We start from the raw sequence: 12,350 nt of genomic DNA, 5'->3' as shown, positions 1-12,350 counted from the left end.
GCGGCAGCCAACACTGCCCGCCCGGCCACCACCGCCAGCCATGCAGGCAACTCATAGTTGGTTAACCTGTTCTGCAGGCGCTGGATATTCATAGCTCGCGACGTCGCACGGCCTGCAGCCCCCGGCCTCGTCTCGTCTCTGCAGCCGCCGCCGCCGCTGCCGCCCGCCCTCCCTCCCTCCCTCGTCGCGGCGATCCGTCAGTCGCAGGCAATCCTCCGTGGCTCTAACGACGGCCGTGGCGCGGCGGCCAGCAGCCCCCAAAGCAAAGCCCACCCCTGCGTCTGATCCAGCAATAACTCCGTCTTGATGCGGAGAATTAACCCGCCCGCGCTGCTTGCCATCCTGGCCCGCCCCGGGACCGCGCGCTGGCTGACTGGCTGTCTGTCTGGCTGGTGTCCTGGCCCGCCTACGTCGGCTGGCCCCGCCGGCTCCCCCTGTCCTCAGACATAATACTAATATGTATCATCCGGAGCTGTGCCCTGCAACCGGCCCTCTGCGACTGTGGCCGTGACTCGCTTCTGTACGCGCTGGTCTGTTGTTCTATTCTTGCCGCTGCCCTTGCGAGACCCGACATCCAGCCCGCCATCATGCCCGCCGGTGAGTTATCAAATCACAGCGCAGACCTGAACGAGCTGCTGTGTGACCCCCTCCAGCCGCTGCTGTGTCTATCGTCCTCTCTCCTCCTCTGTCCTGCTTCTTTCATACCTTGCTCGGCTGCTTTCTCTGTCAAAAAGTGACTTCGCTGAAGCTTTCCACCCCTCCCTCGCAGCCTCACTTCTCTTCCCATTGAAAACCGTGTGTGTGTAGTTTTATGTGTATAGTTTTATGTCGATAAAGATATCGGCAGTTTGCTGTCAGTTTGTCATTTTGATTGGTTATTTATATTTGAACTTCTACCGCGCGGCTGAGAGCGGTTGATACGCTGCAGACTAACATGTGGCCCTCTACAGGAACTTCTGAGTGTGTTTCGACGGACTGATTCAATAGAATGCCCTGTCCGGCTTATCTACCACAATCTTCTCTTCACCCTGGTTGCCAACTGGACAACATCTTCACAAAGAAACAAGAGATCCCTCGTCCCGCCGCATGGTCTGACAAACACCGCTCCCATTCATATCAAAGCCCGCCGAGGAGACCAGGGAAACCGTCCTCTCGAGCTTCAAAGAGCCCGAAGAAAAGTCCCATCTCAAATGTCGAAATCATAAAATCAATCTGGCAGGCAAATATGCCTGCACTTCATTCAAACGCCCCTATCAACATGACGCCTAATTACTTCCATAGCATCGACAGTCGAAATACCAACGCTAAATTTCACCCATACACGATGAGTTTGTATCAAGGCCATACCAAGCACCCTGAGGCTCTACACGAAGACCGGCGGAGTTCTCCAGAGTACATATCGACCGTTTCCAGATACCAACCACCCACGATACCTACTGAAAGCTTGTTGGAAAGGAAAGTGTCAAAACTCAAGACGGAGGAAATACACCTGTCAAAAATTAGCACTGGCCCCGTCTCCCCCCTCTCTACCTTGGACGACCAAGCATATCCTGCCACTCCGAAACTCAACATTATTGCTACCACTCCTGCCCCAGCAGCCATCGTTTCTCCCCTTTCCGCGGGCTCGTCACAACAATTCCAGTCTTTCGCTACTAATATCTCCCCGCCCCCTGCCCACGGGAACTTTCAAAGCTCTCCACATCCGGATTCTGGATTCGCATCGGCGTCATTAACGAAAGAATGGAGTGAGGGATGGACACCGAAGGTTTCCTCCTTCTCTAGATCTAGTACTGAGCGGCCCCGACAAACACGCTTTCCGGATGGTAGAGCCGATGGCGCTTTGGATTCCGGACGATATGATCTTATATGTCCTGTTGTGGCTGGCGTTTTTGATGAAAAAAGTCCACGCTTAAAACGAAACCCGACTTTCCGAAAACAACTCTCGATAAACGAATCAAAAATGAAACCTTTGCCTCCGGCCCCAGATATCTCGATCATTCCAAAAGCGCTTCGCCAGAAGTTCACGAAATCCGGACCACTGGCGCTACCACATTCTCCAGAGCGAATATTTCTCCCCCAGAAACCAGAAGCTTCCGATCTATACAGCCTTGATGAAGCATTTCGGCGATCTGGCCTCCTTGAAAATGATTCCAGCAGCTTCCCTTGTTCCCCTTTACATCACGCCACAATGGAATTGGAGAGGCAACTGTCTCAAATGTCATCTAGTACCCCATATATGAATCCCGTGCTATCAGAGCTTTCTCCCAGATATTCCAAACTAAGCATGGGTGGATCTTCGGCCTTACTCAAAGAAAATTCACATGCCCAGTCTCCAGAAATTTTGTCGCAACATCCAGATCCCCTACCAACACAATCCTGGCTGGATCTAGAACCTACTGAGTCTAAATCGTACCGGGGCAGTACTCTTTCTCCTCAGGAAACCTGTGCGTCGCTCGTCAACCAACAAAATTTAAAGCATCACCATTCCTTCGACACATTCTTTGATACCCCACGACCCTCACATTCTCGAAGTGTATCTCTCCAGGACAGCCCTTCTTTCACCACCGAACAGTCTCGGAAAACATTGTCTCCGAAGTCCAGGACCCATGGGGACAAGCGCCCTCGTGTACGGTTACCACGTATGAGAAGTGTTGATCTCCCCTTCGGAGCACGGGAGCTTGCTAATCTCAGTGTTGTCGTTGAGTCTCCCTCGGAAGGTGAATGTCCCCGTACTGAAGATATTAAAGACTGTGTTGTACGTACAAGAAAAGAGCACCCTGGGGGGGATCTGAGCGGTTTCAGGATAGAGTCACCTGATTTCTGTATACCAGAGAACCATACACCAATAATACAAAGCCCAGAATCACAGGTACCCCTATTTTCACATCTACTTGACGTGTATACCGCATCGTGTACTCCTACTAGGACTTCCAGGGACTATGGACAAGTGGTGAATGATATACCTGCGGTAGCAGCAGAAGAAATTGTTCTTCAGATTCTCCGTAGCGTGGATACCCTGGAAGACCTGTTCAGCCTTGCTGTGCTCAATTCGGCATTCTATAGCATATTTAAGAAAAATGAGCTTCCTCTTATCAAGCGAATTATGTTTCGCGTATCGCCATCTGCTTGGGAATTACGGGAGATGAGCATACCATGGGAAGATGATGACTTTGATGTTGGACCTGTTGACAGGCCAGTGCCGGAGTACACACCTAATCTCTATCTTCGCCATTATATGCGAGATCTTTGCACCATGGTTTCTTTGAAGTGGCTGATCCTCGTGCGGTGCGAACATTTCCTTCGACCGGAAACTGTCCGTGCTTTAGCTGGACAGGATGAAAAACGTTCTGCCGAACTCGACGATGCCTTCTGGAGGGTCTGGACCTTTTGCCGACTTTTTGGCTGCGGGAAAGGTCGCGAGGAAGACATCACTACCCAGGCAGACTGGCTGAGTGGCGGTAGCCATGCCCGGTCAAACAATCGAGGGTCGAGTGCCGTACTAACATCTCCCTTGATTGGTGATGAGGTTCCTTTCCTCCTTCCCGATGGGTTTGCGAGAGGGAATGAAGGAGGCTTGACTGCAACACAATTGTATGATATGATGGAAATATGGACATGTTTAGGCGTTCTGATTCAGGCCTTTCATGGGAAGAATAGCGAAGCTCGCCAATATGGCGTTTTTGATGATCTGGATGTTGACCCGGGCACGATGGAGGAAGATGCTATGCTTGGTAAGTTCGGACTTTCATCTTTACCTTGATTTTTCTTCACAATATACTAACAGCAGGTAGAATGCTGGACCCAATATTTATTGACACTTGGACCTTCGGCTATCCTCACGCTTTGCAACCTCAACCCGGATACGCCAATCGAAGATATGTTTTCTAGGGCCCAATCATTAGGCTGGACGCAATGGACCAGTCCAACGAAAGCAAAAAGCGGATCCAACCGGTCCTTTCTCAAAGAAGCGGTTTCTCGTGTTCACGAAAACCAGCTTGTAAGAGAAGAAGGCCGCACACAATGCATCACGACTCATGCTCCCTCGGGCCTATCGCTGGAGGTGCCGCCGTATAGCCCAAAGCAAAGAGTGCGGTCGTACTCCGCTGGCACAAGAATTCCTAAACAACGACGCAAAGAATTTGCCATTGAGATTCGTCAAAAGAGGCAAGACAACGAAAAACCGACGCAGCGATTGGTTCCGGCCGTGGAGGAAAGGCCCACTTCAAATTTTGAACAAGTCATACAGCAGCTAGATGGGACACAACACCAATTTCTATCAGGACACTCTGCTTTTTACAACTATCCTTATCCCGCTCCAGAACGTAGGTCGGCACCTCCGCTCTATCCCCAAGCCATCATCACTGCAGCACCTGCTGAAGCCGAAGAAAAAATCCCTGTACACGACCATCACACCTCGGTTCTTCATCAAAAATACTCTCACATCCCGCCTCCCGGATTCATCGACCCGGCTGACCGGGCTCTGCACAAGCTCGTTCACGAATTAGGATTTAACGAATCAGACGCAAAATGGGCCTTGAAGTGCACTGACACGGGTGAATCTGTGGATGTTGAAGCCGCCATTAACCTGCTGCTTCCGAATATCGATACCAACCCTGCTGGAAGCTATGGGAATGTACTAGTTCACTCGCCACCACTGGCGCCGTCATCGCGCCCGGTATCCTATTGTCTGCGGAGTGATGCACGGCTTATGAACAGGCTGAGTATGGGCGATACTGAGCAGATCCAGAGGCCCCCATGGAGGTGGGCGTGATTGTATGTACATACATATTTATTCTTTATTATTGTTTAGAAATTTTTTAGCGGGCATTTTTTCTTTTTTTAATGTGTACTTTTACATTGTCAAACTTTTGCCTATTTTGGGAGTATCTGCTTGTCATTCGAGATACTATTCTTTACATACTTTTTTCCATTTTTTCCTATAGCACAGGATTACTTACCAAGTTACAATGTTCAAAACAAACTTTTCGGGGTATATTATAGCCATCAGAGCTGAATGTGCATACACAAAAGACGATTCGGAGCGATGCTTGGGGTCGCCATGACGTGTTTAAAAAGCAACCCTGTCAGCTAAACCATCGAGCTCCCGATCAAAATTTCTCCCTTGATAGATCTGATGGAAGAATTTTCCCAAGAAGTGGCTCCCTTCCTTTAGCATCCTCATCCCTTCAACCATGCCCTCCGGCTCGTGAAATTTCCCGCTTGTCACGACTCCATACGACTCTACCAGCTTTCCATCAGTGGCGTCTGCAATTTCCACTTCCGGAACCGCACTCAAAGCCTGCGCTACAAGGTTGACGGCTTCCCCTGTAGCACCAATGGGCTTAAGATGCCCAAAAGATTCCGCAATCCAGTGCCTGATCCGACCGATCTGGCCCATGTTCTTGATGTGTGAGCCGCCTGGGATGAAGGTGGCATCAAACAGGGTTGAGTATTGGGCGTCGTAGTGATGGTCGGGTATGACGCCTTTGTCACTTTCTGGGTCTTCATGGTCAGCGATGATGGCTTGACGCTTGGTGCCGATGACGAAGGGCAGTGCGCCGGACGCTTTGATTGCTGCCTTTGCAGAGACAAATGCGATAGGATCATAGCCATCGCCGATGAGGATAGCAATGCGGCGAGACTTGATAGTTGGATTACTAGCATATTTCTTGTTTAGCTCTGCTTGACTAACGTTGGTGGCCGTTTTGCCCAAGTTTGGTCGGTCTGTCTTGTGTGGTGATGGAACTCCGACTTTAGCGGCAACAGACTGAGCAAGGTCAAGGTCAATTTCAGTGAGACGCTCCACGAGACGACTGTAGACGACCGGGTCGTCACAGTGATCGAGCTCGAATGAAAAAGATTTTTGAATATGGAGTTTCTCATGGTCACTTAGGGAGTTATAGAACATTTGGGCCTGGTTGATATGCTCGAGGAATTTCTTATTTAAGATACGGGTTTTGATCCCGGATATCTTTTCTGGAAATGAGGTAAAGCTGTGCTCATTGAAGCCGGTGGGGGGTACAGCATCGAACCTATTAGGCCAGTAGTTTACAGTGCCCTGAGTAATCCGATGGCGCATCTGTCCATCTCTGTTATGGTTCATCACAGGACATACGGGTCTGTTGATGGGGAGTTCTTCCCAGTTTACCCCAAGACGAGATATTTGAGTGTCAAAGTAAGAAAAATTGCGCCCCTGAAGAAGCGGATCGTTTGAAAAGTCGATACCAGGAACAAGGTGGCTTGTGCAAAATGCGACTTGTTCAGTCTGAGGGAAAAACTCGTCAACATTGCGATTCAGTTCAAGCTCGCCAATCCATCGAATAGGGACGAGATCTTCAGGCCATATCTTGGTGGCATCAAGAATATCGAAGTCGAATGCATGCTCTTTTGCTTCAGGGATTAGCTGAAGCCCAAGTTGCCATTTCGGGTACATTTTATTATCAATGGCTTCCATAAGGTCCTTGCGATGGAAGTCGGGATCTTGACCGCAAATCTTGAGACTTTCATCCCACACAAGTGAGTGAACACCAAGTTCTGGCATCCAATGAAACTTGACAAAGGTTCGTGTTCCAACATGGTTAACCAGAACATAAGTATTGACGCCAAACCCTTGCATCATGCGGAAGGACCGGGGAATAGCACGATCAGACATTGCCCACATGAACATATGAGTGGCTTCTGGGTGTAAATAAACAAAATCCCAAAAATTATTATGGGCAGTTTGTCCTTGGGGCACCTCATTTTGGGGTTCTGGCTTCATGGCGTGAACTGATTTGCACTTAGAATGTCTGCTGCCAAAGCACTTTGGTTATATCACATACCAAAATCGGGGAACTTAACAGCGTCTTGAATAAAAAACACTGGAACGTTATTTCCAACAAGGTCCCAATTTCCTTCCTCCGTGTAGAACTTGACCGCAAACCCCCGGACATCACGGACAGTGTCAGCACTCCCCCGGCTGCCTTGGACTGTTGAAAACCGAACAAAGACAGGAGTTGCTCGAGACGTATCATTCAGCACTCGAGCACATGTAACATCAGTGGCACTCTCAAAAACCCGGAAGTGGCCGAATGCTGCTGTTCCACGGGCATGCACAACACGCTCGGGTATACGTTCATGATCAAACCGATGAATCTTTGTAGACGTTAGGTCTTTAAGGTGGAAATAGTTCAATTGTAAAAAATACCTTTTCACGAGCAAGTTGATCCTCCAGCAACAAAGGCCCGGTTCTATTTCCATCAGTCACACTGAGCCAATTATCTGTGTTGTTAACCTTTGTGCCATGATCTGTAGTGATTGTCGCAGAACCATAAACATTAACAGTGTTTTGGGAAAGGTCCCTGATTTTTTGATTGTCTGCTATTGTGGGTATTGCACGCTTCGCATGACTTGGGCCACCGGGAGTCATGTGGGCCATATTATGAACTGTAAATAATCCTGAGCTAATCAAGATAATTTTTTGATTCGGCCAGAATGAGAACCATTGGGGGAGCAGCCCAGATATAATGAACAATCCCCTTGATATTAGCTCGGGGCATGACAGTGAGTATGTCAGCATGACGTTAGCTGCGCAAACCAGAGCTCCAAGATTATAAGATAGAGGGAATACATGGCAAAAACTCTAGCAAACTGCGACATGGAGTGCTAGAGAGATTGGTAGTAAAGTGCTTTCGCAGGCAGGGAACAGTCTGGTTGTAGGTGGCTAACCTTTAATTAACCTGTAAAGTTCTGAATAACTTGTTTTGCACAGTAGAAATAGAATTCTCTGAGAGCAGGAAGCTCCTTAACTGGTCCTGACAGTGGTAAGAAAAAACTCTCGTTGAAGGACAGGGATGATGTCATGGCCAGCTACCATAACATTGCCAATCCTCCAGAGGTTCGCCCACTGTCATACTCCGTAGTTCCTAACTACATAACCAGGTACCTAGTTCTCAGAAACCTTGAAACCTTGCTAGCTGGGCCTTACAGCAAAGACTGTCAATAAGGACTATCGAGCATGAAAGAAATTAGCAAGACAGCAAAGGGCAGCAGTGATTATGAGATGGGAGCCATGGGCTTGATAGTTGAGCAAATTGAGATTCGAGGGCTATCAAGTGGTTCGATTTTAGCAGAATATGCAGGAGCTACCTTCTTTACCAAGTAGCTAGCTTATAGAGCATATATGTACTCTGTAATTTTTTTGGAAAGGCCACCACCACTCTTTCTGCTACCCAAATTGTCCATACTGTACGAATAGATAGTGGATCATGTGTCTTTGACAAACAATGTTAAAACAATTGACTAAAGACGTGGTAATTGCCCCATTCAGCAGTTAGATTGAGCCAGCTGGCCACCTATAAGCCCATCCTTTTCTAAGCTAAGATTAGCATACTGAAGGAACAACATCTCACTATCTTCTACACAAATACCGACTAATTCATACTGGCACACTTGGTGACTTCAATTTTGGAGCTGGCTTGGACGTAACAGGATCCAGTCGACTAAGGATCCACATAAAGAGAAATTGTATCACATAGGAGTAGATAAAGAGGAACTGTGTACGTCTATTTCTCTGTGAGCGGGCAACAGTGGGCATGGTACCACCGCGAATAGGACCGTCGCTTGATGAGTCGGGGAGCAGGACGTATTTTAGTGACCGTAGCTGCGGAGACAGGCTTTAGCTGCTTGGAGGTGGGTGGCAATAGGCATGATTACTTACCAGAAAGAAGGCATTGGCAAGGAAGGTGTACGTAAATACGGCCCAGCCAACCCAGCCACTCGTGCCTCGGCCCGGGCTCAACGTTTCGGCGGCAACCAGGGTGATGATGATGCCAACGAATTTATATCCAGAATAGGCAACAAGATCGAGGAGTTGAGAATCATTGCTGATACTGAGAATATACATGGCAACTTTCAGGCAGATTATTTCAAAAATAACGACTGCTAATGCAGTCGACGTTATCGAGCCCAGCAATTCCGGGTGGAAACTACCGCGGAGCCCTGCTAGTACAGTCGAAAGAAGGATATAAGTCACCAGCGCCATGGCCGGTATATACATGTCGGGTGAATTGAGATCATCGCGAGGGGGGAGGTACATCGACGAGTATTGAGCCTGTGAAATATGACCGTTTACGCTGGTGCCTGAGGGCAATCGTCCTTGCTGTCGCGACCAGGGCTTATGGCGCCAGGGAAAAAGAACGAGGGCTATTTTTTTGAGAACGTAGGAGTTGGAAACATTGAAGTAGTGCTTAAGCGCTGGAATAGACACATATCGGTTGAACTATGTAGTAGATTAGGCCATGGGGTGGCAACAGAACTTCGAATAGAGGGGAGTCTTACGTTTTGCTCCATATACTCTTGTCCAGCCATCACGGCTGATTTTCCAACCTGAAAGCCCATTTGCGCAGTGGGATCCGATATAAAACCGCCAAAATTGGGGGCATATGTGCCACTGCCGCCCTGGGCGGGGGCTGGTTGATACGGGTTTCCATAACTCGATTGCTGGGGTTGTTGAGACATCGGTGGAGGGGGTGATCGCATCATAGGCACAGTAGATACATGTTGAGGAACAGGGTGGTGAAGAGGAGGAGATTGAGCAGGCGGAGGAGCTGCAAAGGGTGCTCGGTGCATGGTTATTTTGAAGATGTCTGTGATTAGGTAGGATGGTTCAGCACAGAGGGACTGAAACTATCAGCAAACAAGGGGCATTAGGATTGTAGAAAAAGAAAGAATTATTGTATGCGTCCTTGACAGCTGCACAGGAAGTCAAAACATGAGTACACACAGTATAAAAGGGAATGAAGTTGTTCATACAGGCCTCAGCTTGGTGTGATCTGTTCGGAATGGCCAGAAGGTTTAGAGCCAGGTGGTCCGTGCACGTGTTCACAGGCTACTTTAGAGGCATGCTTTGTACATTTGTTCTTGTAAGCAGGAAGAGAAGCTCGGCACTGGGACAATACGCAAGCAGAGTATCCAAGATGCTGGATTCTTTTGAGATTATCACAACTTCGGGGGTTGTTCTGTGGTCAAAGTCTTATGCTCCTGTGGGCGCACACATTGTCAACAGCCTCATCAAGGAGATATTCATTGAGGAGAAAACACACCTGTCGGATTCTGAGGTCGATAGTGCAGCACTGCGATATAAAAAAGAAAAATATACACTCAGATGGACCAAGTCAAAGGATTTGGGGCTGCTCTTCGTTGTATGCCATGCGATTCTCGGTTATGGTTGAATTGGCTAACTCCCCTGATTATAGGCTGTCTACCAATCCCTTCTGCATCTGACTTGGATAGATGAACTTCTCGAAAACATTAAAACGATATTCATCGATTTATACGAGAAACAGCTTAAAGGACCCAGGTTTCGAGTGGTAGAATATTCCTTTGATCCCTATTTCGACCAGCAGCTTCAGGAGCTTGAGAGCGCCGCAAACGTGTCCTCTGGAAAGGAGTCTCGCTACATTGAAGAAGAGAAAAAGGATGCGCTCACGAATGCTGATACGGGGGGACCCCCTCCGCCACCTGTTCCGGGTCTTCTGCCTGGTATGCTTGCTCTTAGGTAGAAATTTATGAAGGGGATACTAATATCTCTATAGCGCAGCCCCGCGCTGCTCAGGCTTCACTGGCGTCAACAGATACTACGCCATCATTATCTCCGGTGACTCCTCGGTCCTTGTCTCCGGCACGAAATCACATTGTAACAGGAAAGTCAGGTCCTGGTGGTCGTATTTCAAGGCGCTCCCGCAAAGCTGCCAACGCTGCAAACACATTTCAGGACGGCGATACGCCCAGAAAAGGAAAACACAACAAGGGTGGAGCGAAGAAAATGAGGAAATGGGGCGTTGACGGACTTGCAGAGGAGGACGATGGGGAGATTCTGGACTATTCCGCAACAGATGCCAGCACCATTAAGCCAGTGGGACCTCAAGTTGAAGCTGTGGAATCTAGTTCTTGGGGAACCAAAACTTCCAAGGGACAGTTCGTCCTGAAGGACCTTGGAGACGAGGTTCACTCAATTTTACATAAAGCAGATCAAGAGAAAGCTAAGGCCAGTCCTTCCACAGGAATGGTTAGCTCTAGCTTCGGGGCTATTACCGGTCTATTTCGAAACGTTATTGGTGGAAAGGTGTTGACTACAGCTGACCTCGAAAAACCCCTGAAAGCAATGGAGGACCATCTTCTAAAAAAAAACGTTGCCAGAGAAGCCGCCCTTCGCCTCTGCGAAGGGGTAGAGACGGAACTCGTTGGAAAGAAAACTGGAAGTTTTCAAAGCATCGACTCCGCCTTACGACTAGCTATGGAGGCTTCTCTCCGTAAGATCCTGACGCCAACATCGTCCCTCGACCTTCTTCGTGAGATTGAGGTTGTCACGTCTCCCACCAGCAAGCAGCAATCTCGTCGCCCATACGTCATTTCTATTGTTGGCGTGAATGGCGTGGGCAAGTCTACAAACCTCAGCAAAATATGCTTCTTCTTGCTTCAAAACAACTATAAGGTTCTTATCGCAGCTTGCGATACCTTCCGATCTGGCGCCGTGGAACAACTCCGTGTTCATGCACGAAATCTGAAGGAGCTTAGTGAGCGAGAAAATGTGGGCAGTATTGAGTTATACGAGAAGGGTTACGGCAAAGATGCCGCAAACGTGGCCAAAGATGCTGTGTCGTACGCCGCTGCCAACAATTTGGACGTCGTGCTCATCGACACTGCTGGACGTCGACACAATGACCAGCGACTGATGTCCTCTCTGGAGAAGTTTGCCAAACTTGCAGCTCCTGACAAGATTTTCATGGTTGGCGAAGCCCTTGTAGGGACAGATAGCGTCATGCAAGCACGGAATTTCAACCAAGCGTTTGGGGCTGGGCGGAATCTGGACGGTTTTATTATCAGCAAGTGTGACACTGTTGGGGACATGATTGGTACGCTAGTCAGCATGGTTCATGCCACAGGCATCCCTATTGTTTTCCTGGGAATCGGGCAGCACTATGGCGACCTGCGAGGGCTGAGCGTGCCGTGGGCCGTCGGGCTCCTGATGAAGTAGTTTGCTCCGGTTCTGTTTGGCGTGTTTGTTCCGTTTGCATGGCAGCTAGCTGGGCCGCTTGGCGGGTGATTCGCGCTAACTCCAGCTTGGCACACGCCAGGTAAAAACGGCGTTTTTCGTCGCCAAATTTCTCGATATCAAGCTGGAAGCGCTTGCAGTTAATACAATTTAACTCTCACGCTCACAGTGCTCTACTTCTACTCAATTACGACCTAATTTGTTTTTCATTGTTGCCCTCCGCTATCTTTCTACTCATCTTAATCTCTAAATTACAAATGATCTCATAATTAGCCAGGTTTTGAAGCACAACTTCGTCAACAGATTTGCCAGAATG

The 12,350-nt window shown here is 48.7% G+C and overlaps 4 protein-coding genes across 4 annotated transcripts; 2 read left to right on the top strand and 2 right to left on the bottom strand.

Annotated features, from left to right (window-relative positions):
• Positions 1-1,225: 1,225 nt before the first annotated feature.
• LOZ57_001709 (uncharacterized protein) lies at positions 1,226-4,771 on the top strand (the record flags this gene model as incomplete). The annotated part of the gene is made up of 2 exons (XM_049250793.1): positions 1,226-3,731; positions 3,792-4,771. 2 exons carry the CDS (start codon positions 1,226-1,228, stop codon positions 4,769-4,771), a joined length of 3,486 nt encoding a protein of 1,161 aa, XP_049110377.1.
• A 297-nt stretch (positions 4,772-5,068) lies between these two features.
• On the bottom strand, positions 5,069-7,638 carry cat1 (catalase 1; the record flags this gene model as incomplete). Its single annotated transcript, XM_049250792.1, has 4 exons — positions 5,069-6,768; positions 6,822-7,134; positions 7,187-7,442; positions 7,631-7,638. The coding sequence occupies 4 exons, from the start codon at positions 7,636-7,638 to the stop codon at positions 5,069-5,071; spliced, it is 2,277 nt and encodes a 758-aa protein (XP_049110376.1).
• A 778-nt stretch (positions 7,639-8,416) lies between these two features.
• Positions 8,417-9,609, bottom strand: hrf1 (Protein transport protein yif1; the record flags this gene model as incomplete). The annotated part of the gene is made up of 3 exons (XM_049250791.1): positions 8,417-8,641; positions 8,699-9,259; positions 9,319-9,609. The coding sequence occupies 3 exons, from the start codon at positions 9,607-9,609 to the stop codon at positions 8,417-8,419; spliced, it is 1,077 nt and encodes a 358-aa protein (XP_049110375.1).
• A 347-nt stretch (positions 9,610-9,956) lies between these two features.
• LOZ57_001706 (uncharacterized protein) lies at positions 9,957-12,016 on the top strand (the record flags this gene model as incomplete). The annotated part of the gene is made up of 3 exons (XM_049250790.1): positions 9,957-10,181; positions 10,236-10,521; positions 10,575-12,016. 3 exons carry the CDS (start codon positions 9,957-9,959, stop codon positions 12,014-12,016), a joined length of 1,953 nt encoding a protein of 650 aa, XP_049110374.1.
• Positions 12,017-12,350: the final 334 nt, after the last annotated feature.

This window comes from Ophidiomyces ophidiicola (genome assembly GCF_022830035.1).
Source record: "Ophidiomyces ophidiicola strain CBS 122913 chromosome Unknown scaffold_4, whole genome shotgun sequence".
NCBI lineage: Eukaryota > Fungi > Ascomycota > Eurotiomycetes > Onygenales > Onygenaceae > Ophidiomyces > Ophidiomyces ophidiicola.
This window is presented reverse-complemented; position numbering and strand designations above follow the sequence as displayed.